This window comes from Pleurodeles waltl, chromosome 12 (genome assembly GCF_031143425.1).
Source record: "Pleurodeles waltl isolate 20211129_DDA chromosome 12, aPleWal1.hap1.20221129, whole genome shotgun sequence".
Classification (NCBI taxonomy): Eukaryota; Metazoa; Chordata; class Amphibia; order Caudata; family Salamandridae; genus Pleurodeles; species Pleurodeles waltl.
Window position 1 is genome coordinate 15,659,375 of NC_090451.1, and position 18,938 is coordinate 15,678,312.

At 58.1% G+C, this 18,938-nt stretch overlaps 1 protein-coding gene across 1 annotated transcript; it reads right to left on the bottom strand.

Annotated features, from left to right (window-relative positions):
* Positions 1-495: 495 nt before the first annotated feature.
* Positions 496-2,702, bottom strand: LOC138267776 (cold-inducible RNA-binding protein-like). Its single transcript, XM_069216974.1, has 5 exons — positions 2,581-2,702; positions 1,940-2,059; positions 1,629-1,850; positions 1,072-1,206; positions 496-975 (listed from the first exon to the last, which is right to left on the bottom strand). The coding sequence occupies exons 2-4, from the start codon at positions 2,049-2,051 to the stop codon at positions 1,073-1,075; spliced, it is 468 nt and encodes a 155-aa protein (XP_069073075.1). The 5' UTR covers positions 2,052-2,059; positions 2,581-2,702; the 3' UTR covers positions 496-975; position 1,072.
* Positions 2,703-18,938: the final 16,236 nt, after the last annotated feature.

Genomic DNA, 18,938 nt, shown 5'->3' on the forward strand with positions numbered 1-18,938 from the left:
AATAAAAAGTTGCCGCAGTTACTCAGCTTACAGGGTAAGGTATCACGGATGCAAGCGGCACAGTTCCGCCAATCGGCGGAGATAGCGCTTTGCTAAACGAGTCAGCAAAGTGACACATTAAATCTGCTGTCGAGCCGCAGCGGTCAGATACTAGTGTAGGAGGCACTTCTGGGGTGGAATCGCCTTTTCGATATCTGAAAGGGCGACAGTTCAGCTGCTGGGCACTAGTCAATCCATGGACGGTTCCTTAGGGCTGACCCTTAACCTTCTACTAATCTAACCACGTCTCGTGCGGGGCGTGTCCCACGACTTGGTTATGCATGCGCCGAGTCGAACAGTAGGTCCCCCCCCCCCCCCCCCCCCCCCCCCGGCCCTCAAAACCTCCCAGCGAACATTTAATTGAAAAACACAAGACAAAAACCACAGGAGTGCAGACACTGCTCCCGAGAGCCAAACATACTATCATTGCAAATAAGGAAAAAAACACTTCGTATGTCAATTCAGACCGTCTTTAATAGGGCTTCATGAAGCCAAAAAGAATTGGGTACACAATAAATCCTAACCACTTCGAACACTGAATATGCATTTCTTCCAGTAAAAAAAGGACATTAAGAACCTTTCATGGAAAGCTTCAAGAATCACGAGTCGTTACTTTACAGTAAAACAAGTTCTGTAGGTCGTTGCAAGGGGTCCCACGCGGGAAGCCCCCTGTAGTACTTTGAGGAATGTTCACACGTGAAGTCAGTAATGCACTTTTCAGAAGATTCCACAGCTTGCTTAGTTTCCGCTTAAGTAAACGTTTCATTTCTGAAGAATAGACCAGCTCGTGAAGGGCACGGACAAAAAAGAATTTCTATGCTGGGCATCGGACTGGACAACGAGTGCCAAGATGGCGGTGCCCTGAACAAAATCTGCGAAGCTCCAAAAGTCTTTATAAATACAGCCATTGGAAAGAGGTCAAGTCCATGAGGATATCTGAAAAAGTAGATGGAAACAAGGGTCAAGTTAAGATTTACCTACACCCACCTAGCGGCCAGAAACACACCGCACACCCCTCGGATACTAACTCACTTTAGTTGTCGTAATAGGATCCACCTGAGCGGTCGTATCCGCCGCTCCTGCCGCCGCCGCCGCCTCCTCCTCCTCCGTAGTAGTCCCGGGAGCCGCCGCCGTAGCCGCCGCTTCTGCCGTAGCTGTCTCCACCGCCTGGGAAGCAAGGAGCTGTTAGAGCAGTACTCGGGGGCCGCCACGCCACACAGCGGGGACAAGGGGCTGGTCAGTGCGCTGTACAATGTGCGGGTCCACCCACCCCCCAATAGGGTGGGCACGCTACACACTCAAAAAGGACCATTTGGGAAATTATAATTTAGGACCTAAAGCTTAAACAGGGGCTCAAAGAGTAAGCATAACAGTTCAATTCTGGGTGTGGTGAGCCCAATAGAAGGGTTTTTCAATAATTCACTCAGCTCAAGATGGTGCATCACTGACGCTCAGGGCGTACTAGCAGGTAGAGGAGAAACGTATGCAGAACTTTAACTAAAAAAAAATCATCTGCAATGCTAGAGAAAGTTAACCCAGCAGTACTCGGCTACCCCCGCCCCGCGAGGAAGGAGCGGGCAGACACCCACCTCGAGAGTATCCGCGGCCGCCGCCGGAGCCGCCTCGGTATCCTCCGCCGCCGCCTCGGCCGCCGCCCGAGGACTTCCCGGCCAGGTCCACGCGGATCTGCCGGCCGTCCAGGTTCTCGCCGTTCATGCCCTGCAGCGCGTCCTTGGCGTCGTCCGTGTTCCTGAAGGTGACGAAGCCGAAGCCGCGGGATCTGCCGGTCTCCCGGTCCTTCACCACCACGGCTGCGAGGGGAGAGAGAAGGGCGTTAGTATCTGCTTCCGCCCGGGGCACCCGCGGCCCGCCAGCGCCGCGCACCGGCGCACGCACTCACCGTCGCACACGGGTCCGAATTTACCGAAGGCCGTCTCCAGGCTCTGCTCGTTGGTGTCGAAGCTCAGGCCCCCCACGAACAGCTTCCCTTCATCAGAAGAATTAGAAGACATGATGGATCCTGCGGGGAACAAAGGAGCCGCGTTAGGGCCGGAGCCGAGGAGCTGCGCGCAGGGAGCAGCTCAGCGGCCATCGCTGCGTCAGGCGGCCAGGCACGCCGGCGGCCATCTTACCGTTCGATAACCATCCCGCTCACACACCCCAAGCCAACATGGAGGCACCAGACATCGCAGACTAACCCGTGCCAAGATGGCGGCCGGGTGACAGGCATACACCGAACAGGCGTTGGCGCGCAGCCCTCCGCTGCGCAGTTACATAAAGATGAACCGAGGCCACTGCTCGAGGAAACCGCCCAACTCCCATCACCAAGAAGACGAGCCCACTGACCCGCCCCGGCTAACATCCTCGCAGCAGCGCAACCCTCTACTCTCAAATCTCCTGACGACCTCATCAACAAAGGCCAAATTACACTCCCTAAATCTCGTACACCGAATCCGCACCACCCCGCCTACTACTTGGGGAAGAATTTCCCCCCCCACCGGAGCAGCATCACCCCCGCACCGGGCCCCGCAGCCTCCTCACCGAGTTCAGCACACAGGAAGCGAAGACAAGCTGTGGAATCTCAGGAAGTGAAGGACCGAGCATCCGCGCGCTCCCCTTTTATAGGCCGATACAGACCACGCCCCGTGATGCTCTTTCCCGCCGTCGGAGCGGCGCGCGCAGAGCAGGGCTGGCCGTGCGTGACCGTTGGCGGCGTGACGCGCCTTCCCGCCTTAGCGGAGGGGGCGTGGCCGCGGCGCGCGCCTCTCAGGTGGACAATGGGCCGGGGGCGCGGCGTGACGCACAAAGGAGCCAACCTCTACTTGGGGGTGCCGGCGCCCCGAAAACAACTCACCTCGAAAACCATAGCACACGCTCTAAAATAAACCCGCGCCCGCTTAAACTACCACAAAATAACCCCTTCGAGGGCCACCCTGCGACGAAGTAAAAACCTTAATAAAGGGGCGCGCAGAAAGGGGTGCCCTCAGTATAAGGGGGACCCTGGCTCCAGGGGGGCACTCGGTATAAGGGGTGCCCCAAGTCCAGAGGTGCTCTCGGTGTAAGGGGTGCCCTCGGTATAAGGGGGTCCCTGGCTCCTGGGGTGCCCGAGTCCAGAGGTGCTCTCAGTATAAGGGGGTCCCTGGCTCCAGGGGTGCCCTCAGTATAAGGGGGTACCCTGGCTCCAGGGGGGCACTCGGTATAAGGGGTGCCCCAAGTCCAGAGGTGCTCTCGGTGTAAGGGGTGCCCTCGGTATAAGGGGGTCCCTGGCTCCAGGGGTGCCCGAGTCCAGAGGTGCTCTCAGTATAAGGGGGTCCCTGGCTCCTGGGGTGCCCGAGTCCAGAGGTGCTCTCAGTATAAGGGGGTCCCTGGCTCCAGGGGTGCCCGAGTCCAGAGGTGCTCTCAGTATAAGGGGGTCCCTGGCTCCTGGGGTGCCCGAGTCCAGAGGTGCTCTCAGTATAAGGGGGTCCCTGGCTCCAGGGGTGCCCGAGTCCAGAGGTGCTCTCAGTATAAGGGGGTCCCTGGCTCCTGGGGTGCCCGAGTCCAGAGGTGCTCTCAGTATAAGGGGGTCCCTGGCTCCAGGGGTGCCCGAGTCCAGAGGTGCCTTCAATATAAGGTGGTCCCTGGCTCCAGGGGTGCCCTCAGTATAAGGGGGTCCCTGGCTCCAGGGGTGCCCGAGTCCAGAGGTGCCTTCAATATAAGGTGGTCCCTGGCTCCAGGGGTGCCCTCAGTATAAGGGGGTACCCTGGCTCCAGGGGGGCACTCGGTATAAGGGGTGCCCCAAGTCCAGAGGTGCTCTCGGTGTAAGGGGTGCCCTCGGTATAAGGGGGTCCCTGGCTCCTGGGGTGCCCGAGTCCAGAGGTGCTCTCAGTATAAGGGGGTCCCTGGCTCCAGGGGTGCCCGAGTCCAGAGGTGCTCTCAGTATAAGGGGGTCCCTGGCTCCTGGGGTGCCCGAGTCCAGAGGTGCTCTCAGTATAAGGGGGTCCCTGGCTCCAGGGGTGCCCGAGTCCAGAGGTGCTCTCAGTATAAGGGGGTCCCTGGCTCCTGGGGTGCCCGAGTCCAGAGGTGCTCTCAGTATAAGGGGGTCCCTGGCTCCTGGGGTGCCCGAGTCCAGAGGTGCTCTCAGTATAAGGGGGTCCCTGGCTCCAGGGGTGCCCGAGTCCAGAGCTGCTCTCAGTATAAGGGGGTCCCTGGCTCCTGGGGTGCCCGAGTCCAGAGGTGCTCTCAGTATAAGGGGGTCCCTGGCTCCAGGGGTGCCCGAGTCCAGAGGTGCCTTCAATATAAGGTGGTCCCTGGCTCCAGGGGTGCCCTCAGTATAAGGGGGTCCCTGGCTCCAGGGGTGCCTTCAATATAAGGTGGTCCCTGGCTCCAGGGGTGCCCTCAGTATAAGGGGGTACCCTGGCTCCAGGGGTGCCCTCAGTAAAAGGTGGTCCCTGGCTCCAGGGGTGCCCGAGTCCAGAAGGGGCCCTCGGTATAAGGGGTGCCCTCGGTATAAGAGGGTCCCTGGCTCCTGGGGTGCCCAGAGTCCAGAGGTGCCCTCAGTATAAGAGGGTCTCTGGCTCAAGGGGTGCCCTGAGTCCAGAGGTGCTCTCAGTTTAAGGGGGATCCTGGCTCCCGGGGTGCCCTTAGTATAGGTCCAGAGGTGCCCTTGGTATAAGGGGTGCCCTCAGTAAAAGAGGGTCCCTGGCTCCAGTGGCGTCCTGAGTCCAGAGGTGCCCTAAGTATAGGGGCTGCCCTCAGTAAAAGAGGGTCCCTGGCTCCAGGGATGCCCGAGTCCAGAGATGCCCTCGGTGTAAGGGGATCCCTGTGTCCAGAAGTTGCCCTGGGTGTAAGGGGTGCCTTGACTCCACTTGTGCCCTCAGTTTATGGTGTGCCCAGACTCCATGGGTGCCCTCAGTATCGGGCGTGCCCTCAGTATAAGGGTGCCCTCAGTATAAGGGTGCCCTGAGGTCCCCACAGTATAGGAGGTGTCCTCAGTATAACGGGGTCCAGTATAGGGTGTGCCCTGACTCTAAGGATGCTTTCAGTATGGGGGTGCCCTGACTCCAGTGGTGCCCTGAGTCCAAGGATGCCCTCAGTATAGGAGGTGACCTGACCCCAGGGGTGCCCTCTCAGGAGGTGCTCAGCTCTGTGGCATCCCCTGCGTTCAGGGGTCTCTTCCGCAGGCCTCTGCTGGAGCACCGTGTCCAGATCTGTGGCACCTCCTGCATTCAGGGGTCTCTTCCGCAGGCCTCTGCTAGAGCACCGTGTCCAGATCCGAGGCATCTCCTGCATTCAGGGGTCTCTTCTGCAGGTCTCTGCTGGAGCACCGTGTCCAGATCCGAGGCACCTCCTGGATCCAGGGGTCCAGTTCTAGAGGACTCTGCTAGAGCACCGTGTCCAGATCCGAGGCATCTCTTGCATTCAGGGGTCTCTTCTGCGAGCCTCTGCTAGAGCACCGTGTCCCGATCCAAGGCACCTCCTGGATCCAGTTCTAGAGGCCTCTGCTGGAGAACCGTGTCCAGATCCGAGGCATCTCCTGCATTCAGGGGTCTCTTCCGCAGGTCTCTGCTGGAGCACCGTGTCCAGATCCGAGGCACCTCCTGGATCCAGGGGTCCAGTTCTAGAGGACTCTGCTAGAGCACTGTGTCCTGATCCGAGGCACCTCCTGGATTCAGGGGTCTCTTCTGCGGGCCTCTACTAGAGCACCGTGTCCAGATCCGAGGCATCTCCTGCATTCAGGGGTCTCTTCCGCAGGTCTCTGCTGGAGAACCGTGTCCAGATCCGAGGCACCTCCTGCATTCAGGGGTCTCTTCCGCAGGTCTCTGCTGGAGCACCATGTCCAGATCCGAGGCACCTCCTGGATGCAGGGGTCCAGTTCTAGAGGACTCTGCTGGAGCACCGTGTCCAGATCCGAGGCATCTCCTGCATTCAGGGGTCTCTTCCGCAGGTCTCTGCTGGAGCACCGTGTCCAGATCCGAGGCACCTCCTGGATCCAGGGGTCCAGTTCTAGAGGACTCTGCTAGAGCACTGTGTCCAGATCCGAGGCATTTCCTGCATTCAGGGGTCTCTTCTGCGGGCCTCTACTAGAGCACTGTGTCCAGATCCGAGGCATCTCCTGCATTCAGGGGTCTCTTCTGCGGGCCTCTGCTAGAGCACCGTGTCCCGATCCGAGGCACCTCCTGAATCCAGGGGTCCAGTTCTAGAGGTCTCTGCTGGAGAACCGTGTCCAGATCCGAGGCATCTCCTGCATTCAGGGGTCTCTTCCGCAGGTCTCTGCTGGAGCACCGTGTCCAGATCCGAGGCACCTCCTGGATCCAGGGGTCCAGTTCTAGAGGACTCTGCTAGAGCACCGTGTCCAGATCCGAGGCACCTCCTGGATTCAGGGGTCTCTTCTGCGGGCCTCTACTAGAGCACCGTGTCCAGATCCGAGGCATCTCCTGCATTCAGGGGTCTCTTCCGCAGGTCTCTGCTGGAGCACCGTGTCCAGATCCGAGGCACCTCCTGCATTCAGGGGTCTCTTCCGCAAGTCTCTGCTGGAGCACCATGTCCAGATCCGAGGCACCTCCTGGATCCAGGGGTCCAGTTCTAGAGGACTCTGCTGGAGCACCGTGTCCAGATCCGAGGCATCTCCTGCATTCAGGGGTCTCTTCCGCAGGTCTCTGCTGGAGCACCGTGTCCAGATCCGAGGCACCTCCTGGATCCAGGGGTCCAGTTCTAGAGGACTCTGCTAGAGCACTGTGTCCAGATCTGTGGCATCTCCTGCATTCAGGGGTCTCTTCTGCAGGCCTCTACTAGAGCACCGTGTCCAGATCCGAGGCATCTCCTGCATTCAGGGGTCTCTTCCGCAGGCCTCTGCTAAAGCACCGTGTCCAGATCCGAGGCATCTCCTGCATTCAGGGGTCTCTTCCGCAGGTCTCTGCTGGAGCACCGTGTCCAGATCCGAGGCATCTCCTGCATTCAGGGGTCTCTTCCGCAGGTCTCTGCTGGAGCACCGTGTCCAGATCCGAGGCATCTCCTGCATTCAGGGGTCTCTTCTGCAGGTCTCTGCTAGAGCACCGTGTCCAGATCCGAGGCACCTCCTGGATCCAGGGGTCCAGTTCTAGAGGACTCTGCTAGAGCACCGTGTCCAGATCCGAGGCACCTCCTGGATCCAGGGGTCCAGTTCTAGAGGACTCTGCTGGAGCACCGTGTCCAGACTTGGACAAGGAGTTGTGTTATTATGTAAGATGCTGGAGGTATCTTCTAGACTGATACCTACTGTCCAAGAGGCCGCACTTGCGGTGTTTAGTCATCATCTGGATTACGGTGTCCTATGCTGGGAGTAACCGCTGGTGCAGTCACCTTTCAGTACGGGCAGCGTCTCCTGGACTATTATTTCCAATCCAGGTGTATAGTAGTGGGGCCTAAACTGAAGTATTCGCTTCAGTATAGGGTGTTCTGACCGGTTCCATGAACCTTGCATGGCCTATTCCAATCAGACTTGGTGGCTGCGGAGTGCTATGTCTTGTTTCAGAGGTATTTCCTGTCCACACTCGGGTGGAGACCCTTACCAGTAGTATCTTTAGGTCCACACTCAGGAAGGTGATCCCCCTTTAAGTGTGGACATAAATATACCACTCGTAAGTGCCCTTTTTGGATTCCCAAAGTTGTAAAGTTAGACATTTGGTGTAAGTTTAGACCAAACGTTCAAGTTTACCTTTGTGAATCCGGCCCCATATGATTTAGCACATCCTTTCTCATCACAACTTCAGTCCATCCAACTTTTTGATGCCATGGACATATTACCGCTTTGCAATAAATTCAAGTTTATCAGACAGGGGGTCACCAGCCAGTGTGTTCCATTAAAGAGACAGCTTTCCCTCCCAGTGCATACCACCAGAGAGCACACCCACTGCCAGTGTGCACTAGCAGTAGGGGCAACCCTACCAGTGTGTACCACCAGGGAGAGGGAATCCCTCCCAGTGCATACCACCAGCGAGCACATCCTGGGCCAGTGTGCACTAGCAGTAGGGGCATCCCTACCAGTGTGTACTACCAGGGAGAGGGCATCCCTACCAGTGTGTACCACCAGGGAGAGGGCATCCCTACCAGTGTGTACCACCAGGGAGAGGGAATCCCTCCCAGTGCATACCACCAGCGAGCACATCCTGGGCCAGTGTGCACTAGCAGTAGGGGCATCCCTACCAGTGTGTACTACCAGGGAGAGGGCATCCCTACCAGTGTGTACCACCAGGGAGAGGGCATCCCTACCAGTGTGTACCACCAGGGAGAGGGAATCCCTTCCAGTGCATACCACCAGCGAGCACATCCTGGGCCAGTGTGCACTAGCAGTAGGGGCATCCCTACCAGTGTGTACTACCAGGGAGAGGGCATCCCTACCAGTGTGTACCACCAGGGAGAGGGCATCCCTCCCAGTGCGTACCACCAAGGAGAGGGCATCCATCCCAGTGCGTACCACCAAGGAGAGGGCATCCCTCTCAGTGCATACCACCAGCGAGCACATCCTGGGCCAGTGTGCACTAGCAGTAGGGGCACCCCTACCAGTGTGTACTACCAGGGAGAGGGAATCCCTCCCAGTGCATACCACCAGCGAGCACATCCTGGGCCAGTGTGCACTAGCAGTAGGGGCATCCCTACCAGTGTGTACTACCAGGGAGAGGGCATCCCTACCAGTGTGTACCACCAGGGAGAGGGCATCCCTCCCAGTGCGTACCACCAAGGAGAGAGCATTGTGTGCCAGTGCATATCACCAGAGAGATGGCATCGTTGCTCGAGCTTCGCCTCCCAGTGATAACACGGGTGGGGGGGGGGGGGGCAGCCCGGAGCTTACCACAAGAGAGGGGGCATTGCATGCCAGTGTGTACCACCAAGGAGAGAGCATCGTAAGCCAGTGCATACAACCAGAGAGGGCATCCTAACACAATGCATACCACATGAGAGAGGGCATCACTACCAGTGCATTCCACTAGAGAGGGCATCACCTCCCAGTACATACCACCACTGATAGGGCATCGTTGCCCAGTGCCTACCACCAAGTGGCTCCACATTCTGAGCTTTGCTAGGGGTACGCTGCTGCAGCTGTGGAACTGGGGCCCAGGTGACCCCGGCCTAGGCTCGACATCCTGTGATTCTGCTCTAATCACTAACGTGAATCTGTAAAGCGCTCCGAGGCGCCCGGGCCGAGTTGGCGCTGCATAAAACTGTAGAGATAAGATCCATACACCGCCGTGCCCTCTTTCATTCACACTTGTGTGTGCGTGTGGGGGGTCCGCCGCACCCCCAGACACACCACTAACAGATAAGAGGGCGGTGTGAAAGACAAAGGGGGTGCGCCGGGGCTATGCAGATGGGGGGGGGGGGGGGCGGGAAAGTTGCTGATTAAGTGGCCGATCGAGAGGCCTTTTGTTGGGGGGTGCTGCAGGGGGTGCCCTGGGGGTGCGAGGTGGCGCCTGAGTGGATTACCCCCTCCTCCCTCCGGGCTGAGCCCAGCTCACACCCATTGTAAAGAGACGGGGCGCTCAGTGGGGGCGCCCCGTGAATGCAGCATATTGACGGCACCCCATGCCCCCCCGGCCTTGGTGTGAGGCGTCACCTCCCTGCACTTGGCCTGAGCCGCCCCCCGTCTTTCGGCCGCGGGGTGGGGGGTGTATTGACTGACTGTGACCCCTTCTACAGCTTTAGGAATGAGAAACCCGCGGCACTTGCAGGCCCCGGAGAGCACTTAGCGCCAGGATGCAAAAAGCTCAACAAAAGATGAGCCCTGCTGGGGGCGGTGACCCAGAGAGATCACTCTCTGACCTCGGAAAGGGCCTGTGCCCCCACCGGACCCCCGCCCATGGCACACCACAGGATGGAGACCTGCCGCGGCAATCTCACATAGGCCGAACACATCACTTCGTGGCGCTATGAAACAAAGTAATCACAATGAACTGCATGGGAAGCGCCTTCTGCCTCTCTTGGTCTGCAGCGAAGGGCAGCGCCTTTCTCCTCACCCTGTGGGTCTGCAGCGAAGGGCAGTGTGCCCCTCTCCTGTCCCTATAGACCTGGAGCGAAGTGCAGTGTGCCCCTCTCCTGTCCCTATAGACCTGGAGCGAAGTGCAGTGTGCCCCTCTCCTGTCCCTATAGACCTGGAGCGAAGTGCAGTGTGTCCCTCTCCTGTCCCTATAGACCTGGAGTGAAGTGCAGTGTGTCTCTCTCCTGTCCCTATAGACCTGGAGGGAAGTGCAGTGCGTCCCTCTCCTGTCCCTATAGACCTGGAGGGAAGTGCAGTGTGTCTCTCTCCTGTCCCTATAGACCTGGAGGGAAGTGCAGTGTGTCCCTCTCCTGCTCCCATAGACCGTGAGCAAAGTGCAGTGTGTCCCTCTCCTGCTCCCATAGACCGTGAGCAAAGTGCAGTGTGTCCCTCTCCAGCCCCTATAGACCTGGAGCGAAGTGCAGTGTGTCCCTCTCCTGTCCCTATAGACCTGGAGCGAAGTGCAGTGTGTCCCTCTCCTGTCCCTATAGACCTTGAGGGAAGTGCAGTGTGTCTCTCTCCTGTCCCTATAGACCTGGAGGGAAGTGCAGTGTGTCCCTCTCCTGCTCCCATAGACCGTGAGCAACGTGCAGTGTGTCCCTCTCCTGCCCCTGTACACGTGGAGCGAAGTGCAGTGTGTCCCTCTCCTGACTCCATAGACCGGGAGTGAAGTGCAGTGTGTCCCTCTCCTGACTCCATAGACCGGGAGTGAAGTGCAGTGTGTCCCTCTCCTGCCCCTGTACACGTGAAGCGAAGTGCAGTGTGTCCCTCTCCTGACTCCATAGACCGGGAGTGAAGTGCAGTGTGTCCCTCTCCTGACTCCATAGACCGGGAGTGAAGTGCAGTGTGTCCCTCTCCTGACTCCATAGACCGGGAGTGAAGTGCAGTGTGTCCCTCTCCTGCCCTACAGATCTGGAACGTCATGCAGTGTGTCCCTCTCCTGCCCCTTTAGACCGGGAGTGAAGTGCAGTGTGTCCCTCTCCTGCCCCTATAGACCGTGAACTAAGTGCAGAATGTCACTCTCCTGCCCCTGTACACGAGGAGCGAAGTGCAGTGTCTCCCTGTCCTGACCCCATAGACCGGGAGTGAAGTGCAGTGTCTCCCTCTCCTGCTTCTATAGATCTGGAACGTCATGCAGTGTGTCCCTCTCCAGCCCCTATAGACCTGGAGTGAAGTGCAGTGTGTCCTTCTCCTGCCCCTGTACACGTAGAGCGAAGTGCAGTGTGTCCCTCTCCTGATTCCATAGCCGGGAGTGAAGTGCAGTGTGTCCCTCTCCTGCCCCTGTACACGTAGAGCGAAGTGCAGTGTCCCCCTCTCCTGCCCCTGTACACGTAGAGCGAAGTGCAGTGTGTCCCTCTCCTGATTCCATAGACCTGGAGTGAAGTGCAGTGTCCCCCTCTCCTGTCCCTAAAGACCTGGAGTGAAGTGCAGTGTGTCTCTCTCCTGTCCCTATAGACCTGGAGGGAAGTGCAGTGTGTCCCTCTCCTGTCCCTATAGACCTGGAGTGAAGTGCAGTGTGTCTCTCTCCTGTCCCTATAGACCTGGAGGGAAGTGCAGTGTGTCCCTCTCCTGTCCCTATAGACCTGGAGTGAAGTGCAGTGTGTCTCTCTCCTGTCCCTATAGACCTGGAGTGAAGTGCAGTGTGTCCCTCTCCTGTCCCCATAGACCTGGAGTGAAGTGCAGTGTGTCTCTCTCCTGTCCCTATAGACCTGGAGGGAAGTGCAGTGTGTCCCTCTCCTGCTCCCATAGACCGTGAGCAAAGTGCAGTGTGTCCCTCTCCTGCTCCCATAGACTGTGAGCAAAGTGCAGTGTGTCCCTCTCCAGCCCCTATAGACCTGGAGGGAAGTGCAGTGTGTCTCTCTCCTGTCCCTATAGACCTGGAGGGAAGTGCAGTGTGTCCCTCTCCTGCTCCCATAGACCGTGAGCAAAGTGCAGTGTGTCCCTCTCCTGCTCCCATAGACCGTGAGCAAAGTGCAGTGTGTCCCTCTCCAGCCCCTATAGACCTGGAGCGAAGTGCAGTGTGTCCCTCTCCTGCCCCTGTACACGTGGAGCGAAGTGCAGTGTGTCCCTCTCCAGACTCCATAGACCGTGAACTAAGTGCAGAATGTCACTCTCCTGCCCCTGTACACGTGGAGCGAAGTGCAGTGTCTCCCTGTCCTGACCCCATAGACCGGGAGTGAAGTGCAGTCTCTCCCTCTCCTGCTTCTATAGATCTGGAACGTCATGCAGTGTGTCCCTCTCCAGCCCCTATAGACCTGGAGGGAAGTACAGTGTGTCCCTCTCCTGTCCCTATAGACCTGGAGCGAAGTGCAGTGTGTCCCTCTCCTGTCCCTATAGACCTGGAGGGAAGTGCAGTGTGTCCCTCTCCTGTCCCTATAGACCTGGAGGGAAGTGCAGTGTGTCCCTCTCCTGCTCCCATAGACCGTGAGCAAAGTGCAGTGTGTCCCTCTCCTGCTCCCATAGACCGTGAGCAAAGTGCAGTGTGTCCCTCTCCAGCCCCTATAGACCTGGAGCGAAGTGCAGTGTGTCCCTCTCCTGTCCCTATAGACCTGGAGCGAAGTGCAGTGTGTCCCTCTCCTGTCCCTATAGACCTTGAGGGAAGTGCAGTGTGTCTCTCTCCTGTCCCTATAGACCTGGAGGGAAGTGCAGTGTGTCCCTCTCCTGCTCCCATAGACCGTGAGCAACGTGCAGTGTGTCCCTCTCCTGCCCCTGTACACGTGGAGCGAAGTGCAGTGTGTCCCTCTCCTGACTCCATAGACCGGGAGTGAAGTGCAGTGTGTCCCTCTCCTGACTCCATAGACCGGGAGTGAAGTGCAGTGTGTCCCTCTCCTGCCCCTGTACACGTGAAGCGAAGTGCAGTGTGTCCCTCTCCTGACTCCATAGACCGGGAGTGAAGTGCAGTGTGTCCCTCTCCTGACTCCATAGACCGGGAGTGAAGTGCAGTGTGTCCCTCTCCTGACTCCATAGACCGGGAGTGAAGTGCAGTGTGTCCCTCTCCTGCCCTACAGATCTGGAACGTCATGCAGTGTGTCCCTCTCCTGCCCCTTTAGACCGGGAGTGAAGTGCAGTGTGTCCCTCTCCTGCCCCTATAGACCGTGAACTAAGTGCAGAATGTCACTCTCCTGCCCCTGTACACGAGGAGCGAAGTGCAGTGTCTCCCTGTCCTGACCCCATAGACCGGGAGTGAAGTGCAGTGTCTCCCTCTCCTGCTTCTATAGATCTGGAACGTCATGCAGTGTGTCCCTCTCCAGCCCCTATAGACCTGGAGTGAAGTGCAGTGTGTCCTTCTCCTGCCCCTGTACACGTAGAGCGAAGTGCAGTGTGTCCCTCTCCTGATTCCATAGCCGGGAGTGAAGTGCAGTGTGTCCCTCTCCTGCCCCTGTACACGTAGAGCGAAGTGCAGTGTCCCCCTCTCCTGCCCCTGTACACGTAGAGCGAAGTGCAGTGTGTCCCTCTCCTGATTCCATAGACCTGGAGTGAAGTGCAGTGTCCCCCTCTCCTGTCCCTAAAGACCTGGAGTGAAGTGCAGTGTGTCTCTCTCCTGTCCCTATAGACCTGGAGGGAAGTGCAGTGTGTCCCTCTCCTGTCCCTATAGACCTGGAGTGAAGTGCAGTGTGTCTCTCTCCTGTCCCTATAGACCTGGAGGGAAGTGCAGTGTGTCCCTCTCCTGTCCCTATAGACCTGGAGTGAAGTGCAGTGTGTCTCTCTCCTGTCCCTATAGACCTGGAGTGAAGTGCAGTGTGTCCCTCTCCTGTCCCCATAGACCTGGAGTGAAGTGCAGTGTGTCTCTCTCCTGTCCCTATAGACCTGGAGGGAAGTGCAGTGTGTCCCTCTCCTGCTCCCATAGACCGTGAGCAAAGTGCAGTGTGTCCCTCTCCTGCTCCCATAGACTGTGAGCAAAGTGCAGTGTGTCCCTCTCCAGCCCCTATAGACCTGGAGGGAAGTGCAGTGTGTCTCTCTCCTGTCCCTATAGACCTGGAGGGAAGTGCAGTGTGTCCCTCTCCTGCTCCCATAGACCGTGAGCAAAGTGCAGTGTGTCCCTCTCCTGCTCCCATAGACCGTGAGCAAAGTGCAGTGTGTCCCTCTCCAGCCCCTATAGACCTGGAGCGAAGTGCAGTGTGTCCCTCTCCTGCCCCTGTACACGTGGAGCGAAGTGCAGTGTGTCCCTCTCCAGACTCCATAGACCGTGAACTAAGTGCAGAATGTCACTCTCCTGCCCCTGTACACGTGGAGCGAAGTGCAGTGTCTCCCTGTCCTGACCCCATAGACCGGGAGTGAAGTGCAGTCTCTCCCTCTCCTGCTTCTATAGATCTGGAACGTCATGCAGTGTGTCCCTCTCCAGCCCCTATAGACCTGGAGGGAAGTACAGTGTGTCCCTCTCCTGTCCCTATAGACCTGGAGCGAAGTGCAGTGTGTCCCTCTCCTGTCCCTATAGACCTGGAGGGAAGTGCAGTGTGTCCCTCTCCTGTCCCTATAGACCTGGAGGGAAGTGCAGTGTGTCCCTCTCCTGCTCCCATAGACCGTGAGCAACGTGCAGTGTGTCCCTCTCCTGCCCCTGTACACGTGGAGCGAAGTGCAGTGTGTCCCTCTCCTGACTCCATAGACCGGGAGTGAAGTGCAGTGTGTCCCTCTCCTGACTCCATAGACCGGGAGTGAAGTGCAGTGTGTCCCTCTCCTGCCCCTGTACACGTGAAGCGAAGTGCAGTGTGTCCCTCTCCTGACTCCATAGACCGGGAGTGAAGTGCAGTGTGTCCCTCTCCTGACTCCATAGACCGGGAGTGAAGTGCAGTGTGTCCCTCTCCTGCCCTACAGATCTGGAACGTCATGCAGTGTGTCCCTCTCCTGCCCCTTTAGACCGGGAGTGAAGTGCAGTGTGTCCCTCTCCTGCCCCTATAGACCGTGAACTAAGTGCAGAATGTCACTCTCCTGCCCCTGTACACGAGGAGCGAAGTGCAGTGTCTCCCTGTCCTGACCCCATAGACCGGGAGTGAAGTGCAGTGTCTCCCTCTCCTGCTTCTATAGATCTGGAACGTCATGCAGTGTGTCCCTCTCCAGCCCCTATAGACCTGGAGTGAAGTGCAGTGTGTCCTTCTCCTGCCCCTGTACACGTAGAGCGAAGTGCAGTGTGTCCCTCTCCTGATTCCATAGACCGGGAGTGAAGTGCAGTGTGTCCCTCTCCAGCCCCTATAGACCTGGAGTGAAGTGCAGTGTGTCCCCCTCCTGCCCCTATAGACCGTGAGCAAAGTGCAGTGTGTCCCTCTCCTGCCCTACAGATCAGGGGCGAAGTCCAGTGTATTTCTACTGCCCCTATAGACCGTGAACTAAGTGCAGAATGTCACTCTCCTGCCCCTGTACACGTGGAGCGAAGTGCAGTGTCTCCCTCTCCTGCCCCTTTAGACCGGGAGTGAAGTGCAGTGTGTCCCTCTCCTGCCCTAGGGGTCTGGTGCAAGGTCCAGGGTATTTCTACTGCCCCTGTAGACCTGGAGCCAAGTGCAGTGTGTCCCTCTCCTGCCCTGAAAGACCGGGAGTGAAGTGAAGTGTCCCTCACCTGCCCCTGTACACATGTAGTGAAGCGCAGTGTTTCCCTCTCCTGCCCCTATAGACAGGGAGCAAAGTGCAGTGTGTCCCCCTCCTGTCCCTGTACATGTGGGGAAAACTGCAGTGTGTCCCTCTCCAGCCCCTATAGACAGGGAGAGAAGTGCAGTGTGTCCCCCTCCTGCCCCTGTACATGTGAGGACAATTGTAGTGTGTCCCTCTCCAGCCCCCATAGAGCTGGGGCAAAGTGCAGTGTGTCTCTCTCCTACCCCTATAGACCTGGGACAAAGTGCAGTGTCCTTTTACTGCCCCTATAGACCGGGAGTGCAGTGTGTCCCTCACCTGCCCCTGTACACATGGAGTGAAGGACAGTGTGCCCCTTTCCTGTCCCTATAAACCTGGAGTGCAGTGTGTCCCTCTCCTACCCGTACAGCCTGGGAGCGAAGTGCAGTGTGTCCCCCTCCGGCCCCTGTACATGTGGGGCAAACTGCAGTGTGTCTCTCTCCTACCCCCCATAGACCTGGAACGAAGTGCAGTATGTCACTCTCCTGCTCCTGTACACGTGGAGAGAAGTGCAGTGTCCCTCTCCTGTCCCTACAGACCGGGAGCAAAGTGCAGTGTGTCCCTCGCCTGCCCCTGTGAACGTGGAGTGAAGTGCAGTGTGTCCCTCTCCTGTCCCTACAGACCGGGAGCAAAGTGCAGTGTGTCCCTCGCCTGCCCCTGTGAACGTGGAGCGAAGTGCAGTGTGTCCCTCTACTGCCCCTATAGACCTGGAGGGAAGTGCAGTGTGCCCCTCGCTTGCCCCTGTGAACGTGCAGTGAAGTGCAGTGTGTCCCGCTCCTACAGACAGGGAGCAAAGTGCAATGTGTCCCTCTCCTGCCCCTGTACACGTGGGGAAAACTGCAGTGTGTTCCTTTCCAGCACTTATAGACTGGGAGTGAAGTGTTCCCCTCTCCTCCGCTTATAGACCTGGAGCAAAGTGCAATGTGTCCCCCTGTACACGTTGAGCGAAGGACAGTGTGTCCCTCTCCTGCCCCTACAAACCTGAAGCAAAGTGCAGTGTGTCCCTCTCCTGCCCCTACAAACCTGAAGCGAAGTGCAGTGTGTCCCTCTCCTGCCCCTACAAACCTGACGCGAAGTGCAGTGTGTCCCTCTCCTGCCCCTACAAACCTGACGCGAAGTGCAGTGTGTCCCTCTCCTGCCCCTACAAACCTGAAGCGAAGTGCAGTGTGTCCCTCTCCTGCCCCTACAAACCTAGAGTGAAGTGCAGTGTGTCCCTCTCCTGCCCCTACAAACCTAGAGTGAAGTGCAGTGTCTCTCTCCTGCCTCTAAGGACCTGGGGTGAAGTGCAGTGTCCTACTGCCCCTATACATTGGGAGCAAAGAGCAGTGTGTCCCTCACCTTCCCGTGGACACATGGAGCGAAGGACACTGTGGCCCTAATTCTGAGTCTGACGGGCGGCGGAGGCCGCCCGCCAGACTTCCCCCCTCCGAAATACCGCTCCGCGGTCGAAAGACCGCGGAGGGTATTCCGAGTTTTCCCCTGGGCTGGCGGGCGGTCTTCGCAAGACCGCCCGCCAGCCCAGGGGAAAACTCCCTTCCCACGATGACGCCGGCTCGTAATAGAGCCGGCGGAGTGGGAAGGTGCGACGGGTGCAGTTGCACCCGTCGCGTATTTCAGTGTCTGCTTTGCAGACACTGAAATACTTTTAGGGGCCCCCAGGGGCCCCGCGACTCCCCCTCCCGCCATCCGGTTCCCGGCGGGAGAACCGCCAGGAACTGGATGGCGGGAGGGGGAGTCGGAATCCTCCATGGCTGCGGAGCGCGCTCCGCAGCCATGGAGGATTCCTACGAGCGGCGGAAAGTCAGCGGGAGACCGCTGGCTTTCCGCGTCTGACCGCGGCTAAACCGCCGCGGTCAGAATGCTCGTAGGAGCACCGCCAGCCTGTTGGCGGTGCTCCCGTGGTCGGTGGCCCTGGCGGCCACCGACCGCCAGGGTCGGAATGACCCGCTGTGTCCCTCTTCTGCCCCTATGGAGCTGGAGTGAAGGACAGTGCACCCCTTCTTGCCCCTTATACTGCAGACCTGCAGTGAAGGGCTGTGTGCCCTCTCTGGCACTGCATCTTGAAGGCCCTCTCCTCTACTGTGGGCTTGCAGATAATTTCTCTCTAGCCTCTGTATGCAGGCTGAAGTAAGTTCCTCTCCCGCTTCTGTATACTGCAGGCCTGCAGTGAGATCCTCTCCTCCTCTGTATACTGCAGGCCTGCAGTGAGATCCTCTCCTCCTCTGTATACTGCAGGCCTGCAGTGAGATCCCCTCCTCCTCTGTATACTGCAGGCCTGCAGTGAGATCCTCTCCTCCTCTGTATACTGCAGGCCTGCAGTGAGTTCCTCTCCGTCCCCTGTATACTGCAGGCCTGCAGTGAGATCCTCTCCTCCCCTGCATACTGCAGGCCTGCAGTGAGATCCTCTCCTCCCCTGCATACTGCAGGCCTGCAGTGAGATCCTCTCCTCCTCTGTATACTGCAGGCCTGCAGTGAGTTCCTCTCGGAGCCCTCTATACTACAGACGTGCGGTGAGTTCCTCTCTGAGCCCTCTATACTACAGACCTGCAGTGAGTTCCTCTCGGAGCCCTCTATACTGCAGGCCTGCAGTGAGTTCACCTCGGAGCCCTCTATACTACAGACCTGCAGTGAGTTCCTCTTGGAGCCCTCTATACTGCAGGCCTGCAGTGAGTTCCTCTCGGAGCCCTCTATACTACAGACCTGCGTTGAGTTCCTCTCTGAGCCCTCTATACTGCAGACCTGCAGTGAGTTCCTCTCTGAGCCCCCTATACTGCAGACCTGCAGTGACTTCCTCTCTGAGCCCTCTATACTGCAGGCCTGCAATGCTTTCCTCTCTGAGCCCTCTATACTGCAGACCTGCAGTGAGTTCCTCTCTGAGCCCTCTACTGCAGGCCTGCAATGCCCTCCTCTCTGAACCCTCTATACTGCAGGCCTGCAATGCCTTCATCTCTGAGCCCTCTATACTGCAGACCTGCAATGCTTTCCTCTCTGAGCCCTCTATACTGAAGACCTGCAGTGAGTTCCTCTCTGAGCCCCCTATACTGCAGAACTGCAGTGAGTTCCTCTCGGAGCCCTCTATACTGCAGACCTGCAGTGAGTTCCTCTCTGAGCCCTCTATACTGCAGACCTGCAATGCCTTCCTCTCTGACCCCTCTACTACAGGCCTGCAATGCCCTCCTCTCTGAGCCCTCTATACTACAGACCTGCGGTGAGTTCCTCTCTGAGCCCTCTATACTGCAGACCTGCGGTGAGTTCCTCTCTGAGCCCTCTATACTGCAGACCTGCAATGCCTTCTCTCTGAGCCCTCTAT